The sequence below is a fragment of the Oncorhynchus mykiss genome, chromosome 28, assembly GCF_057628025.1.
Source record: "Oncorhynchus mykiss isolate SJ-2025 chromosome 28, ASM5762802v1, whole genome shotgun sequence".
Classification (NCBI taxonomy): domain Eukaryota; kingdom Metazoa; phylum Chordata; class Actinopteri; order Salmoniformes; family Salmonidae; genus Oncorhynchus; species Oncorhynchus mykiss.
The window spans coordinates 13,528,829-13,556,026 of record NC_143049.1 but is presented as its reverse complement, the minus strand read 5'-3'; the positions used below and the strand labels follow the sequence as shown (position 1 = coordinate 13,556,026).

The 27,198-nt window shown below is 40.1% G+C and overlaps 2 protein-coding genes and 1 long non-coding RNA gene across 3 annotated transcripts; all 3 read right to left on the bottom strand.

Moving 5' to 3' along the window:
• Positions 1-3,585: 3,585 nt before the first annotated feature.
• LOC149970724 (uncharacterized) lies at positions 3,586-8,123 on the bottom strand. Its single transcript, XR_016492837.1, has 3 exons — positions 7,985-8,123; positions 5,766-5,825; positions 3,586-4,024 (listed from the first exon to the last, which is right to left on the bottom strand). It is a non-coding gene; the product is annotated as an uncharacterized LOC149970724 (long non-coding RNA).
• A 2,604-nt stretch (positions 8,124-10,727) lies between these two features.
• On the bottom strand, positions 10,728-18,647 carry LOC110508572 (5-beta-cholestane-3-alpha,7-alpha-diol 12-alpha-hydroxylase). Its single transcript, XM_021589168.3, has one exon. The coding sequence runs from the start codon at positions 16,032-16,034 to the stop codon at positions 14,505-14,507; it is 1,530 nt and encodes a 509-aa protein (XP_021444843.3). The 5' UTR covers positions 16,035-18,647; the 3' UTR covers positions 10,728-14,504.
• A 259-nt stretch (positions 18,648-18,906) lies between these two features.
• LOC149970723 (5-beta-cholestane-3-alpha,7-alpha-diol 12-alpha-hydroxylase-like) lies at positions 18,907-24,354 on the bottom strand. The gene has a single exon (XM_090225405.1). It carries the CDS (start codon positions 21,215-21,217, stop codon positions 19,688-19,690), a length of 1,530 nt encoding a protein of 509 aa, XP_090081531.1. The 5' UTR covers positions 21,218-24,354; the 3' UTR covers positions 18,907-19,687.
• Between the last annotated feature and the right edge of the window lie 2,844 nt (positions 24,355-27,198).

Below are 27,198 nucleotides of genomic sequence, written 5' to 3'. Positions count from 1 at the left end.
ACCCGCTCTCCTTGAAGTTCTTGATGATCCGATAAATGGTTGATTTAGGTGCAATCTTACTGGCAGCAATATCCTTGCCTGTGAAGCCCTTTTTTGCAAAGCAATGATGACGACACGTGTTTCCTTGCAGGTAACCATGATTGACAGAGGAAGCACAATGATTCCAAGCATCACCCTCCTTTTGAAGCTTCCAGTCTGTTATTCGAACTCAACCAGCATGACAGAGTGATCTCCAGCCTTGTCCTCGTCAACACTCACACCTGTGTTAACGAAAGAATCACTGACATGATGTCAGCTGGCCCTTTTGTGGCAGGGCTGAAAAGCAGTGGAAATGTTTTTGAGGGAATCAGTTCAAGAGGGACTTTGCAATTAATTGCAATTCATCTGGTCACTCTTCATAACATTCTGGAGTATATGCAAATTGCCATCATACAAACTGAGGCAGCAGACTTAGTGAAAATGTATATTTGTGTCATTCATATGTTTGGCCACCACTGTACAGGATCTTAATTAGACCACCCTGTTGCAGGACACATTTTCCTGCACCGCAGTAAAAAAAAAATGTGTAGTGCATTCAAGGTTTAAAAATGCTTAAAGTTTTTAATTACCACTTTAACATTTCAGACATGATTTGCCCTAACAAAAAATGTATTAACCCATACAAACTTTTCAATTAAATATAATCCACCTAGTAATTCACATCACTAGGATTATTTTCCTGCTGTGAGAAACTGGTCAAATTAAGAGCCTATACATGTGTAGGTGTCTCGGATGACATCTCCATTAATGTTAGCGGAATGTTCCAGTAATGTTTTCTCAGAACCAATTGAATTGAATCCCGAAATGATTGCTGAAGAATGTTTAGGGAACGTTATTGGAACAATCATAACACAACGTCACGCTATAACTTTTTTAGAGCAGGGTGGTTGTTGTTATGGGTGTTTTTAATAGAATCTCCATCAACATTAGCAAAACATTCCCGTAATGTTTTCTCAGAAACATTTCTATTGCTCTCACATTTTGTTGCGACAGTATGTCTAAAAACATCACTGGTATATTCTGTTATTACGTTACCTGGAAACGTAATGAGAACGTTTGGGGAATGTTTTGTGGTGGTTATTACAGCTGTTGTGCACAACATTTTAGTTCATTTTAGTAGAACATTCCAAGGATATTTAATTTAAAATGTTTTCTGAAAATCTTATTACATTAATTTTTTTTTTATCAATCTTTGAATGTTTTTGGGTTATCCTCCTAATGTTAGGTAAAACCCTAACTTATATCTTCATGGGAAGCTTAGCTAATGTTGTGGGAATGTTTCGGGAATATCTAAAAAGCATTTACATACAGTATCTTTCCTCACCCATATATGCTCTAAAGAGTGCCGAGTACTGTCTACTTGGCATGGACCATGTCTTTCGCTCATATCAAAGACACTCTAAGCCGCTTCATGTAAAAATGCATGAAAATTGCCAGAAGAGCACCACATTTTCCGTTCACCTGGGTTCTGAGGTGAAAGCACCAGGCATTGTTATAAACTTTCAATAAGGCAGCAAGCAAGAAAAAGGCATTGCTAATATCTAAGTTGATTCTTAAGAGAACAAAAATGGATTTGAAAGTGTTATATTCTACAGCTCGCAATTACGATGTTGTCTGTCAAGATGATTAGATGTTTGGGAAGTTACTAGCTGACTTCATGTTATCCTTATGCGACTCACATCACAACCTTTGGTCACTTCACACTCCCCTGCTCTTCTAACACACATTTCTCACACATCCCATTATTATATTCTACATTGCCTATCATAGACATAAAACTCAATTTCAAATGTCTTCAAGCCCCTGCTTTACCCTAATTTCAGAAGATTACCAATTAAGTACTCTCTGTTATAAATGTGCAATAATCACATTCTGGATTATATAATGATGCCCTCCATGCAGAATTTAAAAAACATCCAAACATGATTCTGCCATGCGATCCAAATATTTAAAAAAATATTACATTCATATTTATACAGCAAAATACTGTAATGTTCTAATATCGATGTGCTCTCAAATACATTGCATGAATATCTGGTCAAGAGAAGAATCCCTCCACACAACTTCCCCTTAAAACAAACCAAGCAACAAACAACAAAGCTTGCTTGGAGTGCTGGAGGTCCTTAAACTTTGACATTATCTTGTCATAACTGACCATGTCATGAGGTGGACCCAGGCCTGGCCCGAAGAGCAGCAGACCTATTCAGGGTCATTTGGATTTCAGTAGCAGAGAAATACTTAGTAAAGCACCACCCCCAGAGCTCTTAGTAAGCTAGCCTTTTACTGCAGTGTAAGAGACAGAACCACCAACTCAGTGAACTTCAGCCACTGGCAGCGCTCCCACAGGCCTAATATGATAGCATCAGCTAGCTCGTCCATGTCATGTTGTCTTACACAACAATAGCTGACAGCAGAATCGTATATCTATGACTCTTGCTCCTGGCACCGTCTAAGTTATATTACATGACTAGTACAGTAACGAGATCAAGGTGTTGCTGTCAGCTCGTTAGGGCCTGTTTATGGTTTTATGTGGAGTATGTTTGATAGTTAGATAATGCTAAAGTATAAAAAGATGATGCTGATTTCATTAAAAAAATACTTTGATACAGATAAGAGGCCAGAAAATACATGACAATACCATATTTATAAGAATTGATGTGGTGTATAACCTCATTAAAATCCACTTACTAATGCATTGTTGCATGTTTTACATTATTATTATTTTTTTGATTGGTCAAACAATCAAATATATTGTATTCACAGGTAGGGAGAGAATACACCACGTGCTATATGCAAATAATATAATCGTATTCTTAACTGCAAGAGGTCATATTCATTGTTAATGGTACAGTATGTAATTTCCCCCATCACATCTGTTTTCGCCACTGGAGGTTTTAAAACACTAGGTGGCATCCATGTATCTGAATGGTCATGCATGCATTGCTGTCTCAGGCTAGTAGTCTACTGCACCAATATGACAAAAGGCTATCTTGTATCATTACACAACCCTTAGCCTAGCCTGTAACAAATGCTACAGCAAATGTTTGGTCAGAATTAGGCAGTCCGATCATATCAAGCCTACTTTGCAAGAGAATGAACAAGCTTTTATTCTGCTTGGACTGTAGCTACACCGTAGAGTTTCAAACGTGCGTGTTGTTAAGATTCATGGGACGCTATTCAAATCTGGTCACTAATTACACATCTACATCAGATATTTATGCAAATGCATATAGAAACACATTCGCTATGCTTAAATAATGTGTTGAATCTGATAGCTTAGTCTATAGTGCATCTTTCACACGGTCAGAGCCTTGACACTGGGCACATGACGTCACTTCAATGTTGATAATTGGGTAATTTTTGGTTGAAACAGGGATCAATGAGATTACAACCTATATTCACCCAATCAAAAAGAGAGCCAAAAGTGTGTTGAATTTCCAAAGCGTTATCACTATGCAGTGTCTGATTTTTGGTTTAGTTGTCACTGAAATGTCTGTCACTGCTCTTTCAACTATTTAAAAGCATATCAAAGTTCAAATGGGAATACAATGTCATATATTTTGTTTATTTATACAACATACAGTATTAATGTGTTATCACTATGCTTCTATCTAATAGCACAGCCAAATGACCTGGATTGCAGTGTGCAGTGTGCAAGTGATCAATGCCGTTCGTGATTCTGCACAGTTTATTACAGCAATTGTGAAGATCTCACAGACCTGCGAGGGCCTATGAATTATATCTTGAACATGCACACTCCATATATAGAAATTATGACCATGGATGTGTTACTCCTTCTCCGTGGCGGACGTAAGTAAGACATTTAAGCGTGTTAACCCTCGCAAGGCTGCCGGCCCAGACGGCATCCCTAGCCGCGTCCTCAGAGCATGTGCAAACCAGCTGGCTGGAGTGTTTGCGGAGATATTCAATCTCTCCCTATCCCAGTCTGCAGTTCCCACGTGCTTCAAGATGTCCATCATTGTTCCTGTAGCCAAGAAAGCAAAGGTCACTGAACTAAATGACTAAACACCCTGTAGCACACACTTCTGTCATCATGAAGTGTTTGAGAGGCTAGTTAAGGATCATACAGTGCCTTGCGAAAGTATTCGGCCTCCTTGAACTTTGCGACCTTTTGCCACATTTCAGGCTTCAAACATAAAGATATAAAACTGTATTTTTTTGTGAAGAATCAACAACAAGTGGGACACAATCATGAAGTGGAACGACATTTATTGGATATTTCAAACTTTTTTAACAAATCAAAAACTGAAAAATTGGGCGTGCAAAATTATTCAGCCTCTTTACTTTCAGTGCAGCAAACTCTCTCCAGAAGTTCAGTGAGGATCTCTTAATGATCCAATGTTGACCTAAATTACTAATGATGATAAATACAATCCACCTGTGTGTAATCAAGTCTCCGTATAAATGCACCTGCACTGTGATAGTCTCAGAGGTCCGTTAAAAGCGCAGAGAGCATCATGAAGAACAAGGAACACACCAGGCAGGTCCGAGATACTGTTGTGAAGAAGTTTAAACATCCCAAGGAGCACTGTGCAAGCGATAATATTGAAATGGAAGGAGTATCAGACCACTGCAAATCTACCAAGACCTGGCCGTCCCTCTAAACTTTCAGCTCATACAAGGAGAAGACTGATCAGAGATGCAGCCAAGAGGCCCACTCTCTCTGGATGACCTGCAGAGATCTACAGCTGAGGTGGGAGACTCTGTCCATAGGACAACAATCAGTCGTATATTGCACAAATCTGGCCTTTATGAAAGAGTGGCAAGAAGAAAGCCATTTCTTAAAGATATCCATAAAAAGTGTTGTTTAAAGTTTGCCACAAGCCACCTGGGAGACACACCAAACATGTGGAAGAAGGTGCTCTGGTCAGATTAAACCAAAATTGAACTTTTTGGCAACAATGCAAAACGTTATGTTTGGCGTAAAAGCAACACAGCTCATCACCCTGAACACACCATCCCCACTGTCAAACATGGTGGTGGCAGCATCATGGTTTGGGCCTGCTTTTCTTCAGCAGGGACAGGGAAGATGGTTAAAATTGATGGGAAGATGGATGGAGCCAAATACAGGACCATTCTGGAAGAAAACCTGATGGAGTCTGCAAAAGACCTGAGACTGGGACGGAGATTTGTCTTCCAACAAGACAATGATCTAAAACATAAAGCAAAATCTACAATGGAATGGTTCAAAAATAAACATATCCAGGTGTTGGAATGGCCAAGTCAAAGTCCAGACCTGAATCCAATCGAGAATCTGTGGAAAGAACTGAAAACTGCTGTTCACAAATGCTCTCCATCCAACCTCACTGAGCTCGAGCTGTTTTGCAAGGAGGAATGGGAAAACATGTCAGTCTCTCGATGTGCAAAACTGATAGAGACATACCCCAAGCGACTTACAGCTGTAATCGCAGCAAAAGGTGGCGCTACAAAGTATTAACTTAAGGGGGCTGAATAATTTTGCACGCCCAATTTTTCAGTTTTTGATTTGTTAAAAAAGTTTGAAATATCCAATAAATGTCGTTCCACTTCATGATTGTGTCCCACTTGTTGTTGATTCTTCACCAAAAAATACAGTTTTATATCTTTATGTTTGAAGCCTGAAATGTGGCAAAAGGTCGCAAAGTTCAAGGGGGCCGAATACTTTCGCAAGACACTGTATCACCTCCACCTTACCTGACACCCTAAACGCAATTCAATTTGCTTACCGCCCAAATAGATCCACAGACGATGCAATCGCCATCGCACTGCACACTGCCCTATCCCATCTGGACAAGAGGAATAGCTATGTAAGAATGCAGTTCACTGACTATAGCTCAGCATTCAACACCATAGTACCCTCCAAGCTCATCAGACGTTACACTCCCTGTTCACCCATGACTGCGTGGCCACGCACACCCCCATCATAATCATCAAGTTTACAGACTACATAGCAGTATTAGGCCTCAACACAAGCATTTCGCTACAGACACAATAACATCTGCTAAATAATGTTTGTGACCAATACAATTTCATTTGATTTTGATTTGAATGTTACATTAGTGTGTAAGATGGCCTTAACTTTAGGCTATTTATTGTAAAGGTCATATTGTGTTTGGTTGACAATGCAACAAAATATCAACATTTAAAAGGAGCCTGCTTGGATAGTTCCATCTGAGGCACTGGCCCCATTCTTCAACTTTTATTTTTTGGTTGAGTTGGTGACGTGAGTCCAACATATAATTTGATAACTTATCGACAATAGGCTATTTATTGTATTTCAAAAGTGATATTGAATTGTGTTTGGTTGTCAATGTAAGGAAATGTGTCTACTGCTTGGATCGTTCCATTTGTGCCACTGACTTAGTCTGGCTTTAATTTCAGTTTGTCTAGAAATTAATAATTTATAGGTTGGAATAATGTCTCCATCTCAAACAAAAAGTCTAAGTTAAAGAATAGGACTACATCAAATCAAACTTTAAATGCACTTTAAATAACGTTTGATTTGATTCAGTCCTATTCTTTAACTTAGATATTTGGTTGAGATGCAGAGACGTGCATCTTCATTGAAAGTTGGTTACTATGGTGACATAATCCTGTGGTTGAAGTTTCACCCGGAAAAAGCAATAATTTACGTTGATTACCTTTTTCAAATCCAATGTATTTTCGACGTAGATTCCACGTCAATACATTGACAAAGGATGTTGATTTTTTTTTATTCAACCAGTTTGTGCCCAGTGGGTTTGTTCCTGTATAGCAAAAGCCCAATTATTTTCCCATTTGTAGACTGAGAATATAGAAGATATTGTTTATTTTACGCATAATCATTCTTAAAATAAGGGATCAGTATTTTCTGACTTGTTGGTTCAGACTCACAGGAAGCATCAGGTGGTTGGCCTGAAGTGAGCCTACACTGAGCATATTCAGCTGTACAGTAGGACACTGCATGCAATACTATGAGATAGGAAGGCCTAGTGACATGCAATCGCCAGTGTAGAAATGCCAGCAGAATAATAGATATGAATCTCAATAGGTTTTATTGCCATTGAGTAACTATTACTTTTTCAACACACAGCACATGTCTAGAGGTTTACCATACTGAGAATGTTGATTTAAATACAGACTACCAATGAAGTCATTGAACATGTGCATAATAATACTGAAATGCCCTAATACTGTATTGCAGCAATGTCCGGCAATACATGTGTTTTCAGAGAAGATAACATTTTTTGGGAACTTTCTGTCTGATTTAAAATGTGCTTCAGTGTCAGGTTAATAACCCAGAGTGTCAGGTCAATGACCTTGTTGCTTGGCTAATATACAGCATGTACTTTGAATTGTGCCAAAAGGTAACTGGAGGATAACCTGAGGTACCATTTAACTGGCTGATGACCCAAGGCACTCTTTAATAATGTAAGTGACCTGGTCTGGTCTATGAGAACCCAGTTTTATTGGAAACATGTTTTTCCATGTTATTCACATGTTTTTTCATGTAGAGGGTGTCTGCCTTATCATCCTGGTGCCTTTTCTGGAATAACAGCCTGGAGAGTAAATAATATTGTATTTTTCATATATTTCAATATATATTCAATAATTTTTATATCACATAAAATATCTATAATGATAAAGGAAATATATGAAATATTCTGTAATGAAATAAATAAAAGTAAAAAGTATTATTATTGTGCACACTGTCAGCCAAGAAAGTTTGACTATAAAACTATATGATTATTATAATCTACATTGCCATACAAGTACTACATGCAATGATCGACTGAAGGGACAATACAAAACTATTCTCCACAAGGAGATAGATATGAGTCCACTAAAGCGTATGGGAGGAGAATCAAACTACAGTACATAGCATTACATTAAAAGAAATACATCACAAGAGCCCCCTGAGGTAAAACAAGAGCATCGCAAATGGATAATGGAAAAAAGCACCTACCTCTCCATGGGGCCGGCTAGGTTAGACCAGACTAGTATTCTTCACAGTGGAGCATTCTGGGATGGCTTCCAGAGACATTGCTTAGCTTCCCCGAGGCTCGGAAGCAGGATGACAGAGAGACAATGGCTCATTTTTCTTTAAAACTCCTCACCACCAAGTACAGGCAGGACACTCAGGACTCCTACCAATGGCTCCATTGTTCCCTGGCTTGGTCAGTCAGTCGCCTTCATGACTGGTGCTCTAGCTCTACTACTGTAGCTCTACTATTTGTTTATTTCATCCAGGATGACTTCTGTTCTGTCACAGCCATTCATTCACCCAGAAAGGTTTTACTGATGCTACTCTGAACCTCGAGTACAGAGCCTTGTGACTTAACAGCGTGTGTATGTGTGTCTCACAGAAGCAACTCAGACGGAAAGAATAACCTCTACAGTTCTCTAAATATGTACAGTAAAATAGACAACCTTTACGTATTAATGTGGAGAAACGTAAAAGGTGAATAGTCATCTGTCATATGCAAATTAGGTTCTATTTCAATTGTATTCAAATGAATACTGTGGTATTTTCACCTCTCTCTCCAAGGTATAGTTTCTAGAATGTATACATTTCATACATAAGATACATAAATGTTTGGCCATAAGACAATCCATTAAAATCAAATGTATGAAATGTATGCCCTATCCAAGAAAAAGTACCAACCAACAGAACCTTTTTCTCTTATGGTTTAGACAGGGCTGTCAGAAAGATCAGAAAATCAGTGTGGATTTATCCAGAACAAAGGGCATCAAAACTGGAATAAATGGCAGTGTCTTTCAAATGGCACAACATGCATCCAAGATTGTTATGCTGTTCATTATTATTGCTAGTGTAAATCAAATCCAAGCTGTTCACTGTTGTAAACATGTCTTCTACAGTACCTGGCCTAGTTGCCAGTGCTCAGTTGTAAGGTACCAATGGAAAATGGGAGTAAATATTCCACGTTGGAACAGATGATAATCTTTCCCCAGGCATCACAGCACAATCACACTGTATGTGCTGTTTTCAGTAACCATGGCCCATATTGTTGAACACAATGCAGGCCGCACTATGGAAGCTGAAGTGTTGTATATTTCCCTGTCATCTTGGGCTGCCCAGCATTAAGAAGAAGCCTAATGCAAGGTGACTGCTCAGTCTAACCCTATTACTGGCCAGTTGTGGGCTAATTTTGTATTTCTTTCCCCAAATGATGTATCACAGGAAATCCCATATAAGAAAAAAATACAATTAATTCATTAAAGTAATACAAACAGACCATAATGATAAATCACAAATAATTCTCAATATACAATTGAGAATGTAACCTCTTCATTGGGTATAGCCAAATAGTGTGTGCAAGTAATTTTAAGACATTTAATTGCATAATTGCATATTTATATATTCACCAAATACAAATATGAATTTGAGCCTTGAATGACAGGCTATAATGTTGAACTAAAGCAAGGATATACCATGCCACCTTCTCAACCAAAAATATTCATATTCTACAAATAATTTGTTGATGTATCAGACTGTGAGACAGAGACCCATATACTTTTGGTTGCCGTTCACAAGTTCTCTATGTATGATGTGAAGTATGATGTGAATTTGCAAGTTCAGATTTAATCACATAGCTTTGCCACTGAGCAGATGTCATTTCAACATCTAGTTTTGATTTACATTTGGTTGAGTTGTCAACCAACGTGAATTCAACGTGAAATCAACAAAACATTTCACCAGGTCATTGAATTTAGGTAAAAAGTTGTGGGAAGAAAAGAACAAATGCCCTTCTGTTGACTTTTTGCAAATCCAATCAGTTTTACACGTTGATTCACAGCCTGGACCCATAGACTAGAGGTAACATAGTTGGTGTGAAATCCAAGACACTCAAATTAGTATGATATGTTACGTTTGGTACGGTTAAATAAGACAGATTGTTACTTAAGGCAAACACATAAGTAGGGTGGTTGGTTGGGTTGGCATAGAATGAGAACATCTAGCAACCCAAAGGTTGCAAGTTTGAATCTCATCACAGACAACTTTAGTATTTGAGCTAATTAGCAACTTTTCAACTACTTTTTAGCTGCTTTGCAACTACTTAGCATGTTAGCTAACCCTTCCCCTAACCTTAACCCGTGACTTAAACCTAACTCCTAAACGTAACCCTAACCTTAACCCCTAGTCTAGCTAACGTTAGCCACCTAGCTAGAATTCATAACATGTCATACGTTTTCAAAATCCGTAACATATATGTTTTCAAAATTCGTAACATATAATATGAAATGGGTGTTGAACATCCACAAATTAATATATACTATATGAAACGTAACCTATCATACTAAATGGAGTGTTTCAGTTTTACATACAGGTGTTGTAGAGACAAATCTCCAATTTGCCTTTGCTCTTAAAAAGCCACTGAACACGCCAATTCATCTCCCAGTGTCTGGTGGAAAGCAGAATGAACCATATTTTCTCGGGGACTTTGCCTGTGCTTAGCTCCATTCTGCTTATTTATTATCCTGTATAACTCACCAGTCCTTAATGATTACAATATTTCAGTATTCGTGGTGTGTTCCCTGACCGATTCCATGTTTGGTTAGTGATGTGTGTCCACCATGAGAAACTGTAGACGCGCGTGGAAGCCTATTTCACTTCCTCAAAATCCCCTGAATGAATCTAAGATAACTCAAGAAATCTGTATTTATGTAAAATATACACGGAGTCATGATGCAGTAGGTGAGTTTAATAAGGACACGATGTTGATGAGCAGCGTACAGAAAGAGAGAGAACAATATTACCTAATGACTTATGTCAACTGAGGGATAAATAAAGCGGGAGTAATCACAGTGTAAATGATGACCAGGTGTGCTTAATGATTGGGAGCAGGTGTGTATAATAATTGTTGCCAGGGCTGATGGTTAGTAGAACTGCGACTTCGAGCGCCTGCGGGAGGGAGCATGAGTCGGCGTGACAATTTATTTTGACATTTTTGCCGAGGATGTTTTAGTTGAGCAATTTTACATCTAACTAAGGTGTTTGGTGCAGTATTTCTCAAGTAAAAAAAATGCACAACGTGTTATCTTATGTAAACAAAGTTGTAGCTGCTTGGCAGGACTGTATATGCTATTGGATAGAGAGCAATCACCGCAGCTGTTCACCGCATGTTAGTGGACAAATCAAAACCCAACGGTCATTTACCCGTTGTGACGCATATGATGTTCCAAATTCCATTTTTAGAAGAGACTGACTTTATGACCAAAAGTATCCTATTTACACTGTGTAGTCAATTTTGACACTAGAATAACTGCTTCTGACTAATATGGATGCCACATAGACATTGTTCAAAAGTTTATTTTTAAAGGCAGTCTCTTTAAGGGCACAAATGGGTACAAGTCTCACTGAATAGGCCTAGTAGCTTTTTATGTGGTTCAGGGTGGATTAAACTGATTGCCCCCACATTATATAATTCTAGCTACTTTTTCTGAGTAGTCCATGTAGAGTGTGGATTTGGGAAAACTTTAGTAACATGAGACTGATTTAGACATCTGCCTTTTGTGTCCACACTGTGGCCTAGGACATACGTTGCCTTCAGAAAGTATTCATACCCCAAGACTTATTCCACATTTTGTTGTGTAACAGCCTGAATTAAATATATTAAGTATGTATTTTTCTCCCCCCATCTACACACTATACCACATTATCATAAAGTGAAACTATGATTTTTAGAAATGTTTATTAATTTATTGAAAATGAAATACTGAAATATCTCATTTATATAAGTATTCATACCCCTGAGTCAATACTTTGTATAAGCACCTTTGGCAGCGATTAGAGCTGTGAGTCTTTCTTGGTAAGTCTCCAAGAGCTTTCTACACCTGGATTGAGCAACATTTTCCCAATATTATTTTCAAAATTCTTCAAGCTCTGTCAAATTGGTTATTGATCATTGCTAGACAACCATTTTCAGGTCCTGCCATGTATTTTCAATTAGATTTACGTCAAAACTGTAACTCAGCCACTCAGGAACATTCACTTTCTTATTGGTAAGCAACTCAAGTGTAGATTTGGCCTTGTGGTTTAGGTTATTGTCCTGCTGAAAGGTGAATTCATCTCCCAGTGTCTGGTGAAAAGAAAAATTAACCATATATTCCTCGGGGAAAATTGCCTGTGCTTAGCTCCATTCTGTTTATTTATTATCCTGTATAACTCCCCAGTCCTTAACGATTACAAGCATTACAAGCATAGCCATAACATAACATGATGCAGCCACCACTATGCTTGAAAATATGGTGAGTGGTACTCAGGGATGTGTTGAATTGGATTTGCCCCAAACATAACACTTTGTATTCAGGACAAAAAGTGAATTGCTTTGCCACATTTTTTGCAGTATTACTTTAGAGCCTTGTTGAAAACAGGATGCGTGTTTGTATTCTGTACAGGCTTCCTTCTTTTCACAATGTCAATTAGTTTAGTATGGTGGAGTAACTACAATGTTGTTGATCCAGCCTCAGTTTTCCCCTATCACAGCCATTAAAGTCTAACTGTTTTAAAGTCACCATCTGCCTCATGGTGAAATCCTTAAGCGGTTTCCTTCCTCTCCGGCAACTGGGTTAGGAAGGACGCCTGTATCTTTGTAGTGACTGGGTGTATTTATACACTATAGAAAGTGTAATGAATAACTTCCCAAGTGAGCCAGACTAAAAATATAATAAAAGCAACAATACAGCACACAGCAGTAGCTTTAAATAAATGTCATCTCATCTCCTACATGGAGTTGGTTTTGAACACCTGTGCCTTTCTTTTTTGGAGGGGTAAGATTTTATCAAGTGTTTTGAAACAATACAAACATACAAACAACTACATCACACCTGCCCAGACCAACATGTTATCACCCTCAGCATCACTCTCCGGCAACATGGCCTCCAATGCACTTGGACTATTTTGCTTCTTGCCGTCGACATGACTCTGCCATTATGCTGTTGAATTTGTCAAATTTGTCTCTTGTATAATTAATTCTATCCAGTAGTTAACACTGGATTAAGTGTACATTTTCATTTACTGTAATTTCGTTAGCTATGTTCCAACATTCCCTCCATCTTGTGCCAACATCAGTTCCTTTTAAGTCTTGGTTCCAATAGTTAATTTTTTTCTAAATGATTGTCAGTTGGGTAGGCTCTCTGCAAGGTTTTATATAGCTTACCTATCATATGAATATCCTTGTCTGACTCAAATAGGATTCCCTCAAGATTGCTCAGATTAAAAAAAAAAAAGATTCCAAATTTAAATTCCGTGATATATAAAACTTGCTTTCCAAAATTGCTTTCTAATGCTGTCAAGGAAATAAATGTATTTCCTATAACAAAGTCATTTACGGTTTCTATGCCTTTTAGTTTTTCCATGTGGACCAATTTATTGGTGAATTCTGAAAAGCTATCCAAGGATTGTTTTTTTAGGGAGTGATATTGTTTCTTGTAGAATATGCTACATTTTCTCCCATGTTGTTTATTTTTCTTAACTATGAAGAGGTTAATGTTCTTAGCTTTGTCCTTTGAAAATAGATACATGAAAAGATTCTGGGGATGACCAGGCACATCTTCCTCTTAAGCGCATTTAACTATATAAGGCAAGTAAAAGCCTCAGCGAGTTGATACAATTCCAAGTCTGGAAGGTTAAAACCACCATCAAGGAAGACTTTTGTTTATATTCTATGAGACTTATTTACCCATATAAAGTCTGTTGTGACCCAGTATACTTTCTGGGTAATTTGTATTACCTAGAATACATACTAAAACTTTGGGACCCATGCCATTCTGAAGAGGTCTATCTAGAACCTAAAAGGGTACTTTGGCTGTCCCCATAGGAAAAACCTTTGAAGAACCCTGTTTGGTTCCAAGAAAAACCCTTTTGGGTTCAATGTAGAACCCTTTCCACAGATGGTTCTAAATTGACCCCAAAGGGTTCTACCTGGAATCAAAAAGAGTTCTCCTATGGGGACTGCCAAAGAACCCTTTGGAAACCCTTTTTTCTAAGAGTGTACTTGTTAGATGTACTGTATGATAAGACTGTTCCATTTAATAAGGTCTGCTTTCATATTGTTGAGTAATGGGATAAAGTTAACTTTATATATTTTGTTGTAGTTCACTTACAGATAACATATGTGCATTTCTAATACTTTCTGTAACCCTTTCCTATTACTCACTGGCTTTACAGGACAGATTCTTTTCTATCTATGTCAGCTTTCAATTATGCAATATCTACTTTCCAATTGACTCTAAGCATAAACAAAAATATTTATTCCAGTCATTTTCAAAGAGAGAACAGGTAAATTATTTTTCATCGAAATTAACACAGCAATTATATCCAGTTATTGTAATACTGTAACACATTTTACTGTACTATGTACTCTAGATAAATGAATGTTTAGGCACATCGTTTATAACAATCATCATCAGATTAACAGTTGTCAAAACGTTGTCAAAGGCTGGTTTGTGTCAGTCAACCATTTTTAAAATCTGAGTCTGTATCTAAACTGGATGTCTCTGGTTGGATGCATGGACCCAAAGCCCCAGCGCTTGGTGTCAATATCAGGTATTTTTTCATCTGGGTTCTTGAGCTCAAAGTCAAAGTATGTGAGCATGAGGAAGACAAACTGCTTCAGCTCATTGGTGGCGAAGAAGCGTCCTGGGCACATAGTGATCCCAGCACCCCACGGCATGTTGTAGTATTTAATTTTTTTCCCACCTTTGTAAAAGTCCGTCTTTTTACCCCCCTCTGCTGTCAGGAAGCGATCATACTTGTAGGTGAGTGGGTCTGGGTGGACCTCTGGGTCCATCTGGACGGCAGTGTAAGGAAACAGGGCTACTCTGTCTCCTTCTCTGATGCGGTACTCGTTTCCATCTGCCATCTTGAGGGACATGTCCTGGAGCACGGCCCTGGTGAGGACGGGGGCGGAGGTGAGGCGGAGGGTCTCCTCCACGGCGCTGTCCAGGATGGGCGTCTTTTGCAGCATGTCCTGGGTCAGGTTGATGAAAGGGCCTTCGTGTTTCACCTCCTGGCCCGTCTCCTTCAGCACCTCCTCCACTTCCCCCTGCACGGCCCTCATGGCGTCTGGGTGCTTCATGAGGTAGAAGAGCAGCCAGAAGGCAGCAGGGCCTGTGTTGCCCTGTGAGGCCCAAAGGAGAAGAAACATATACCTGTCCTGCATGAAGTCTTCCATGCCGTGCTCCTCCCTCTCCTGCTGCTGATCGCGCACCCAGACACTGATGTTCTCCTTGGTCTTCACCTTCTGCACTGACAGCATGTTCCAGAACAGCCTCTTCAGCCTCTCCGCCTCTCTCTTCTCCCCTGGAGGCAGGACCCCATAGGCCAGATTGGGGAAGAGCTGGTCATACTTACGGAACTCAAGGAAGAGCTCCTGGGACTCCACTCTGTCGACCTCTCTGGCTTTCTCCATGCTTTCTGTGGATTTTGGTGTCTCATTACCGAACAGAGCCAGGTAACCTGCCCTGAAGACAATGTTGTAGCTGTAGTTGAACAGACCGTCCTCATTCCAGGGCATATGGTTATTATCCCCCGTCCCTACACTGTGCAGCATCATATTCTGTAGGTTGCTCATCATAGCCTTTGTCATGACCACTAAACCGTCCCCCATCAGGTGCTTGTTGCTGGACATCTGAGGAAACCTGTGGTCGGAGTGGTAACCAAACACTTTCTGCACCAGATGTTTTGCAAACTTGCTGAAGTCCAGTTTGGTGCGGGCCTCCTTCACAATCGTCCCGAAGGACCGAGGGTCCATAAGGAATGTGAAGTAGAATCCTCCTAGCTGCACGGTGAAAATATCCCCATGCTTCCCCTTCATCCTCTCCAGGAACTTTGCTGTGTCCCTGCGGAACTCAAGGACATGGCCCAGCCAGGGGATGGGGCCCCGGTCCAGGGGGGGTTCCCCGGGTCGACGCTGCCTGAAAGCCCCCAGGAGGTAGAAGCCCCCCAAGACAGAGGCTAGCAGAGCCAGAAGGATCGGCAGCAGAAATCCCATGGTCCTTTCTTCTTCGTTCTCACACAGACAATCTGAGCCCCGGCTAGAATGTATTTTTATTTTTATGGCGTGATGAACCTATGACACCCCTGCCAGCAGTTAATGACTAACTCGATTGCACAATAACCAGAAACCACCCACAAGTGGTACAGAACAGTCTGGTGTTTCCAATTTAAACAAAGGTTAATACGTATAAAGGTCAGACAAATTCATATAATGAATTGCATATTATAGGAAGTGCAACGTCTTTTGTCATTTACCGTCTGTATGTTTCATAATCTGGAGAAAACAGCCCAGAACAGAGTGCGATGGAGAGGAATCTTTGATGGACTATACTCCCAAAGTAGAAACAGTAGCAAAGTGGAAAAGTAGCTTCACAGTACATTCCGATCTCTATTTTGAGTGTGATGAATGTAAAAGTATATTATGTTATTTTTTTCTCTCAACAATGCTAGGCCTAGAATTACATCATTTGGTGGCTATGTGTAGATTAGACATAGCCACCAAAAGATGTAATTCTAGCTACCCCCCCCCCCCTGAGCAGTCCATGTAGTGTGCATTTGAAAGCACCTTTAGTAACCTCAGACCGATTTCAACATTTCCCCTTTGTGTCCACAAGATGGCCTACGACATTTGTAGGAGTACACATCACCCTTTTATGTGCACAGTAGCATTGCATACCACAAAGCTTCCTTCTATTTGGCTTACTAGTTTAGCTTTTGGGGAGCTGCTGAATCTTGGGCATGCTTCAACCCCAAATAACCACAGACAGTCTCTACGAAAGCATTGAATTGTCATTGAATTGACGTCTGTGCCCAGTTGAGATACACTAACTATATTGACAATAATACCTATTTCAGACAGAAAATGTGGTATAGTATGTGATTTTTGAATGACGACCACATCTCTGTACCCCAAACATCTGTAAGGCTCCTTAATCAAGAAGTGCATTTCTAGCACAGATTTAACCACAAAGTCCAGAGAGGTTTACCAATGCCTAACAAACATAAAAAATAAAAAGTGAGTATGGTGAAGTTATTAATTAGGCTTTGGATGGTGTATACAAAGATACAGGCGTCATTCCTAACTCAGTTGCCTAGTTACAGTTTTGAGATACAGTGGGGAGAACAAGTATTTGATACACTGCCGATTTTGCAGGTTTTCCTACTTACAAAGCATGTAAATGCAAATTAATTACTTAAAAAGCATACAATGTGATTTTCTGGATTTTTGTTTTAGATTCCGTCTCTCACAGTTGAAGTGTACCTATGATAAAAATTACAGACCTCTACATGCTTTGTAAGACGGAAAACCTGCAAAATCGGCAGTGTATCAAATACTTGTTCTCCCCACTGTATATCTGCTTGAAAATCTATGGCAAGACTTGAACATGTCTGTCTAGCAATGATCAACAACCAACTTGACAGATCTTGAAGCATTTTTTAAATGTATTAATCACATTAAATAAATAATAATCTTCCGAAATGACTTTGGCAAAGCAACCAAATAACTATGGCTTTACAATTCTGCTTTATTTAGTCAAATATTACATCTGTTTGGATTTCTTGCAGTCTATAAATTATTTTTTTTTGTAATTATGTTCTCATTAGTTTAAAAAAAATGTTTTTAAAAACGTTTCCATTTTGACATTACAGAGTATGTTGTGTAGATTGTTAAGAAAAAAAAGACAATGATATCCATTTTAACCCCACTTTGTAATTCAACAAAAAGTGGAAAAAGTCAGGGGTTGTCAATACTTTCTAAAGATACTTTACATGGCTTGTTCCACGAAAAGAGTGCCTTTTGCGTCCCTTTGATATGTTAAGTAGAAATTGTGCACCAAAATTGAATTTTAAAAGCCTGTTACATTACATAAAGTGCCCTTTAATATAGACCACATTGAGAATTCAATAAATCTGTTTTTTAATATGAATAGACTTGCTAAAGTGCCAAATTTCCACATGTTCCTCCGTGCACCCTCTGTTACTTCTAAGAAGATTTTGACCCACTTAACCCGCAAAACGTTTATTTTTATTTTTTATGTAATCATCATTTTAAATCCCTAGTTATTTTGTTGTATTGACAAAGTCATTTCAGAATATTATTATTTATTTCATGTGATTAGTGAATAATTTACGTCTTTCGCTCATTTTAAGTTCAACCCTGTTACATGAACTGAACTCTGTTTAACATTGTGAAACTATTTCTTTAAATATTTTTTTTTGTCAAATAGTAGTGTAAAAGCTGCTGAGTTGGTTTCTACTCTTTTTGACAAATTTCTGGTGTTTTGTGGTGGAAACTAAGTGGGTCTAGCTTAACATGTCAACCTTGTTATCTATCGATCAACCTAACGTAGCAGGCGTAAAAGACGCCTGAGCGGCATTTCTTTCTTTCTGGTCCTGACGAGAAAAAAATACTGTCGGGGGAGGTTCTCTTCTGCACTGTTGAACCAATCCAGTAAATGTGGAGGCGGAGTTAAGATGGAGTGTCACCATGTTAATGTTGAAAAAAGGGAGTCGCATCACAGGCTCTCTTTCTATTTCCCCTGAAAACCAGATGCATGAGGCTGCCCAAAGACAAGCAAAACAAAATATTAAAGGCCCAGTGCAGTTAAAAACATGATTTCCCTGTGTTTTATATATATTTCCACACTATGAGGTTGGAATAAGACCCGATACCTGTATTTTGTTTACATGGTCTAAAAATGCAGGCTTCATGTCTAGAACTCAAGGTGGGATTTAATATACCATGTTTTCTTACCCCCTACCCCTTTCAGATATACAAAAACACAGATTTAAAAAAAGTTGGGATGGTAAAAAAAAGTGGGATTTTTGTCTGTGTATGAAAGGGGTATAACACTTATACCACATCCAAGGCTTTATAAGGATATTTTATTACATTTGGCAGGAGGAAAAACACAAAGATTAAATGCTTGACATTATAATGTTACAAAAACAGCAATGATTATTATAGTACACATTTTTGGCACAATCATAGACAGTCCTTGAGGGTCAGAATATGAGTGAACCAGACTAAAAAGATAATAAAATCAAGAATACAGTACACACAGTAGCTTTAACTACATGTAAATTAATCTCCTACATGGAATTGGTTTTGAACATCTGTGCGTTTCTTTTTTGTTCTTGTAAGATTTTATGATAATTTTTTTAAATTATCAAGTCATTTACGGTTTCAATGCCTGAAATGTTCCATGTGGATCAATTTATCTGTGAATTCAGAAAAGCTACCAAGGATTGTGTTTTTAGGGAGTGATATTGTTTCTTGTAGAATACGTCTCCTACACGTCTCCTACATGTTTCTAATACTATCTGCAAACCATTTCCTCATGACTCATCACTCAAAAATATTATATAGTACCTGATTTCAATTTTAAAATGTAATATTTCCAGCTGACTCTAAGCATAAACATTCCAGATATTTTCAAAGACAGTGAAAGTAGATGAAAGTAGATGAAACAAAACAATTATAAGCAGTTATTTTAATACTGTACCACTTGTTGTGGTACTAGGTACTCTAGACACTTTTATTTTTAGGCACAAGATAGTTTATAATAAACCAAATCAGATTAACAGCTCATGAGATGGAAGTTTACACTCAGTGTTGACAAAGGCTGGTTTGTCAGTCACTCATTTTTAAAACCTGAGTCTGTATCTAAACTGGATGTCTCTGGTTGGCTGCATGGACCCAAAGCCCCAGCGCTTGGTGTCAATATCAGGTATCTTTTCATCTGGGTTCTTGAGCTCAAAGTCAAAGTATGTGAGCATGAGGAAGACAAACTGCTTCAGCTCATTGGTGGCGAAGAAGCGTCCTGGGCACATAGTGATCCCAGCACCCCACGGCATGTTGTAGTATTTAATTTTTTTCCCACCTTTGTAAAAGTCTGTCTTTTTACCCCCCTCTGCTGTCAGGAAGCGATCATACTTGTAGGTGAGTGGGTCCGGGTGGACCTCTGGGTCCATCTGGACGGCAGTGTAAGGAAACAGGGCTACTCTGTCTCCTTCTCTGATGCGGTACTCGCTTCCGTTGGCCATCTTGAGGGACATGTCCTGGAGCACGGCCCTGGTGAGGACGGGGGCTGTGGTGAGGCGGAGTGTCTCCTCCACGGCACTGTCCAGGATGGGCGTCTTTTGCAGCATGTCCCGGGTTAGATCGATAAAGGGGCCTTCATGCGTCACCTCCTGGCCTGTCTCCTTCAGCACCTCCTCCACCTCCTTCTTCACAGCCCCCATTGCATCTGGGTGCTTCATGAGGTAGAGAAGGAGCCAGAAGGCAGCAGGGCCTGTGTTGCCCTGTGAGGCCCAGAGGAGAAGCAACATGTACCTGTCCTGCATGAAGTCCTCCATGCCGTGCTCCTCCCTCTCCTGCTGCTGCTCACGCACCCAGACACTGATGTTCTCCTTGGTCTTCACCTTCTGCACTGAGAGCATTTTCCAGAACAGCCTCTTCAGCCTCTCCGCCTCTCTCTTCTCCCATGGAGGCAGGACCCCATAGGCCAGATTGGGGAAGAGCTGGTCATACTTACGGAACTCAAGGAAGAGCTCCTGGGACTCCACTCTGTCGACCTCTCTGGCTTTCTCCATGCTTTCTGTGGATTTTGGTGTCTCATTACCGAACAGAGCCAGGTAACCTGCCCTGAAGACAATGTTGTAGCTGTAGTTGAACAGACCGTCCTCATTCCAGGGCATATGGTTATTATCCCCCGTCCCTACACTGTGCAGCATCAGATTCTGTAGGTTGCTCATCATAGCCTGTGTCATGACCACTAAACCGTCCCCCATCAGGTGCTTGTTGCTGGACATCTGAGGAAACCTGTGGTCGGAGTGGTAACTAAACACTTTCTGAACCAGCTTTTGTGCAAACTTGCTGAAGTCCAGTTTGGTGCGGGCCTCCTTCACAATCGTCCCGAAGGACCGAGGGTCCATAAGGAATGTGAAGTAGAATCCTCCCAGCTGCACAGTGAAAATATCCCCATGCTTCCTCTTCATCCTCTCCAGGAACTTTGCTGTGTCCCTGCGGAACTCAAGGACGTGGCCCAGCCAGGGAATGGGGCCCCGGTCCAGGGGGGGTTCCCCTGGTCGACACCACCTGAAGGCCCCCAGGAGGTAGAGTCCCCCTAAGACAGAGGCTAACAGAGCCAGAAGGATCGGCAGCAGAAAGCCCATTGTCCTTTCCTCTTCGTTCTTTCAGAGCACATCTGTGCCCCAGCTTAAGTGTATTTTGTGTTTTCGATACCCATGACTCATGCTCCTCCCCCTCCTTTCACAGTGAGAGTGCCATTAGTATTCTAAGCACTAGGACACAGCAATGTTCTCGCAATGAAATGAAACGTGTCTAGTATATTAATATCAAGGAAAAGCATTGTTTATACATAGCTCTGCCTCAAGTATATGCATTTAGATGGCTCAGGGCCAGGACCATGCAGGTTTCAGCTGGTTTCAGTCAGGAGACTACAGAGAGATTTTGTGATAGGAAAACTTAATAGATCACATGTGTAGAGAGAACCTCTCTCAGATTTGTAATAGTGTTGCATGTTGGGCCTTTATGCTGTTTCATACCATAAAGAGTGGTGGAGAAAGCCCCAAAACAAGATCATTGTGAATAGAGGTAAGATTGAAGAAGACATGCACATACATGTACATACCCAAGATATACCCAAGTCCTCCTGAATCCCTAACAAGACATGCGTGCAAAAACAAAACAATAACCCCAAAATGGTCATGCCATCTATTTGCAACTATTTAAAGCCTTTGATGAAATATGCTGATTTTATGGATAGAGGCATACAACTATAATGGCCATGCTCCTTTAAACCATCCATCATTCATATAGACTTTTGTTGTTTCTATGTTTGTTCAGTGTGACTAGTAGTGACTTTTCGTAGCAGGTTAGGAGAGAATTTTAGCTAACTCTTTTCCTAACCTTAACCTAATTCTCTTAACCAGCTACATGAATTATTCTAACCTGCTATATATGTTTTCCTAACCTGCTACATTAATTATTCTAACCTGCTGCGTAAGATCTCCTAACCTGCTACGTTAATTCTTCTAACCTGCTGCGTAAGTTCTCCTAACCTGCTACAAAAAAAGTCACTTCTAATCTTAGTTGTACACTACCTAATCAGAACCATGTTTCTCAACCTACAACTGTCGTACCATTCAAACCTTGTTGTGTAGGCTACAGTTCTCCACATCTGTTGTTGTTTTACTCTCCCTTTGTATTCTCTTTCGACCTCGTTCCCACACAAAGTTCAAAAGAAAACCACACCGACAGTCTGAGCGATGTGTAACTTGAGTCACTGACAAAACACAACAGCCTCTCGGGCAACTAACCCCCCCACCCCTCCTCCTAAAATCAACAGGAATTCAGCAAAGAAAGAAATGTCTGCTTTCACCTTTTGTCTCAGGGATTATGGAACAGTACGAGCTTGGTTGTGAATCCTTTGGCCGTTCCCATCTGATTATTGAAAACTGTCATAATTCTTCAGCAAGTGTTTCAGTGTTTGGTCTGTGCCTTTTTCTCTAAGCTGGGAAATGATAATTATGCATTTTCAAGTCCCACCAGTTACATTTTATTTTGGACAGCCATTCCCTGACAAATAATGGGGGAATAGTTCCAGGCACTACATACTGCTGCTCTTTTTGCTCTTCATAGCTCACTCTGATCTGCAAAACCACCATTTGGGATCAATCTCTCTCTTGACTATGTCTTCAGCAACACATTTGTTTTCTTCAGCTTGATAACATTGAAATGCTCATTGTAGACAGTTATAGACACTGCAGAACCTGTGTCAAGCTCAATTTTGAGGATTGTGCCTTTGTTTTCTGGTGCCGCCCATGTTATGCTACTGCTGGGAGAAGTCACTGGTCTTGTCCGAATACCCATACCTGCGTTTTAAATAGTAGGCCATTTGAGTTTTTCGAAAACATTATGTTTAATAATATGCAACATTTCAAAAATTTAGTATACTTAAATGCCCAGATGTCATACTAATTTTGGCACACTTTTCCACAATGCATTGGAAGATGTGGACTTCGAGTGACAGACCCTAGATCTCTTGAAGTAGCTAAACAACAAAACTAAGGCTCCTTAATTGGGAAGATTAAGGAGTGTTAAAATGTAAAGGTTTATTTACGATGCTGACTGATAGCTGACATTTGCATCGTTTGCCGGTGAATGCAGTCTCCGGGAATGCCAGAATTTTGCCTTTAAATTTTAATCCCGCTATTGTGCTGATCTTCCACCCCCTGGATTCAACAGCCTGGTTTCATAAAGTAGATGTAACATAGTAAACGTAAATCCGCTGAATCAATCTAGTTCGTAAATTCACTTTGTCTATCTACTCCGATTTCAGAGCACTCTCATCTGAATGTGCCAGAGCGCAGAATAATTGTTGAATTTACGAACACTCAACACCTGTTGAATATGGCCGGTGTCAGTAAACATTGGCAAAAAAGCATAATTAAATTGTTGCCTGCAGCACAACTCCAGTCACCAACGCTCTGGATAACATGAAAACAGCCTAACCAGCTCTGCTAGGGTGAGTAAAATGGGAGGTGTTCTCTTATTTGTGTCTGGAAGTAGCTAGTAAGCTAGCCAATGTTAGATTGGGTGCTTGAATGCCGTTGTGAGGTCAGAACTCTCTGAACAACCCTACTCCTCGGCCAGAGCGTTAGCGAAACACTATGAATTTACTAATGGTCAATCTGACAACGCTCTGAATTTACGAGCACACTGAGCACACTCTGGCACCCAAGACTGAATTTACATACACACCCTTAGGACAAATACAGTACATTAATATCTCTATTTTGGGTGTGACAAAAGTAAATATATAGTTTAAATTATTTTATGTCAGTGATAAAGATCTAATGATTAGAATAGTGTGAATGATAAGCTGTTCTATTTCATCTGAGCATTTAATTGGCCTGTAAAGGTAAACTCTTTAAGGCACGTGTCAAACACATTCCATGGAGGGCAGAGTCTCTGCGGATTTTCGCGCCACCCTTGTACTTGATTGCTGAATTAAGGCCACTAATTAGTAAGGAATTCACCTCACCTGGTTGTCTAGGTCTTAATTGAAAGGAAAAAAACAAAGACCCCGCAGACACTGCCCTCCGTGGAACGAGTTTGACATCCCTGCTTTCGTGAAATTAGTTTGTCATCCCTGCTTTAAGTTATACTATGTTTCATCTAAAAGATAAGAGTATTGTGAAATACTGTCTGCTATCCTTCTAAAGGGCAACTAACTCTAGGCCATTGACATCAACTTTCAGGTGGTGCACAAGAATAAACAATTCATGATGCATTGATGGATGTTCTGGATATTTGTTAATACCGTCTCTAATTTGATGTGGCGTTGAAATGTAGACACAGGAAAAGTAAGAGTCTAAATATTTTGGATCTAAAAACAGTAATTTGGGAAATGTTGAAAACACACCCTTCAAGTTTACATGTAACTACAGTGTACATATTATGGGCTCATTTGGATGTGTGAAAGTTCATGGGCTTGATTACTGTAGGGCAGCAATCTACTACAGTACTAAGCACATACTATCCCTTATCTTGTCACTGAGGAGCCTAGAAACAATTTTTTAAAATTATCTGTGTACTACAGGATAACGGTGTTAACTTATCTTGCCTCATGCCGCCCCCATCTGGCCAATAATAGTGGTATGAGTTTGTTTAATATACCGCCACTGACCTTTAGTCAGTGGGCATTCCGAGTCTTTCCTTCAAAATGCTTAAAAGTCGGCCTAGAAACATGAATATTTTTCAAATATCCAATGCAAAGCCCAAAAGGTAGGCTACCATTATGACAGATCGTGAAGCGCACGTTCAAAAACATTTTTACCTGACCAAATTATTAGATGACAGGTTTTTTTTACACATTGGACTAGATTGATGTGCTTTTCTCACAATTTATTGTTTCTGCAGTGTGGATTCACTGTAAGTGAGTAATAGCAGTATGCAAATAAGGGAGCCAAATGAATGGCTCTTTCACTGATGCGATTCAGTTCCCCACACCAAAAAGAGCCATTCGTTCGCAAACGACCCATCACTACTGACCATACCATTCTTGACAAAGGGGTCACAGTAAAATGGTTCATGTTGTTTACCTATTGGCAGTCTTCTAGGGGGTATTTTTAAGTAGTCCAATCTGTCTGAGTCGACTTATCAATGATTGTGTCCTGTCGTGGCAGGAATTAGAGTGGGAAGTTTGATTGGTCAAAGTTGTTTCCTGTTTAATGGGGAAACAAATTAAAATGTTTACTTTAATACACATAAGTGAATTTGTCCCAATACTTTAGTTCCCCTAAAATTGGGGGACTATGTACAAAAAGTGCTGTAATTTCTAAACGGTTCACCCGATATGGATGATATGCACTTTAACCTCATATTCATTTTAATCATTTCAGTTTTCCCCACAATTGTCGGTGTCCAAATACTTTTGGAGCTCACTGAATATGTTATCGTCAAGAAGAATAAACAACTTTCCTGTATGATGTATTATGCATTAGAGTAGACTTAATTCTGGGGGGAAAAAAAGTTTCTGAAATCCTAAAATACAGTATTAAATGTGCTATTCTAGCAAAGCAAACCTGCTTTTGAGTAAGCACTATGATAAAGTCAGCATTTAGTCTGTAGTTATTAGGCATTCCTCCATTTCCTGGTATTTGTCATAATCTTTTCCTATTCTTATTCCCCTGTTTAAAGCAGCAAAGTAGCCTATTAGTATAATTTATGTAAAATCATAACTGAGATTTAAATGGAAACACTATAGCATGCAGCTCACAGATATTACAGCATATGTTGAACTGATGTTGTTTTTTTTGCCATCTTGTACACTTTGTAGCCTTTTACTGCTGAGGTAGACTACCATCCCACCCGCATCAGGCTGACCCAATTGTCCCTTGGCAGAGGCCATGTCACACCTCTGTGTTACGCACCAGGTTGCCAGGGAACTCAAGTCAGCTGAGCTGGTCAGCCAAGGAAAAGGAAAAGCTGAGGAAAAGCCTCCATCCTGGACTTCCTCAACGTGTGTTAGTGCGTCACTGACCATGCGACCACTTACACTATCACTTTGACGACTACCATCAATCCAATTCCTATCACTGTGTGTGAGTGTGCCTGTCTGTCGTGAGTGTGGAATAAAGCACGGTCGGTACAGCTGTCTCCTAAATGGTCCTAAATGGCCCTTATAGCACTAACCCTTTATGTTCCAGCAAGCAGTGCATGCCCATAGAGATAGTTAGAGCTCCATTGAGTCTAGAATCCATAGGAATCCCCACCCAATTGATGACTTTGACTACTTCGACATGGCGGAAGCATGGTGAAAGCCCTCAATGGGTCTGCCCCTGGTATAACATAATTTTGGCCACTCCTTATCCCAGTCTGCTGCTCCCACATGCTTCAAGAGAGCTAAGGTAACTGAGCTAAATGACTACCGTCCCGTTGTACTCACTTCCGTCATCATGAAGTGCTTTGAGAGATTAGTCAAGGACCATATCACCTCCACCCTAGACCCACTCCAATTTGCTTACCGCCCCAATAAATCCACGGACGACTCAATCCCAATCACACTGCAAACTGCCCTAACCCATCTGGACAAGAGGAATACCTATGTAAGAATGCTGTTCATCGACTGCAGTTCAGCATTTAACATCATAGTACCCTCCAAACTCGTCATTAAGCTCGAGACCCTGGGTCTCGACCCCGCCCTGTGCAACTGGGTCCTGGACTTCCTGATGGGCCGCCCCCAGGTGGTGAGGGTAGGTAACAACATCTCCACCCCGCTGATCCTCAACACTGGGGCTCCACAAGGGTACTTTCTCAGCCCTCTCCTGTACTCCCAGTTCACCAATGACTGTGTGGCCATGCACGCCTCCAACTCAATCATCAAGTTTGCAGACGACACTACAGTGGTAGGCTTGATTACCAACAACAACGAGACGGCCTACAGGAAGGAGGTGAGGGCCCTCGGAGTGTGGTGTCAGGAAAATAACCTCACACTCAATGTCAACAAAACAAAGGAGATGATCGTGGACTTCAGGAAACAGCAGAGGGAGCAGCTCCCTATCCACATCGATGGGACAGTAGTGGAGAAGGTGGAAAGTTTTAAGTTCCTCGGCGTACACATCACGGA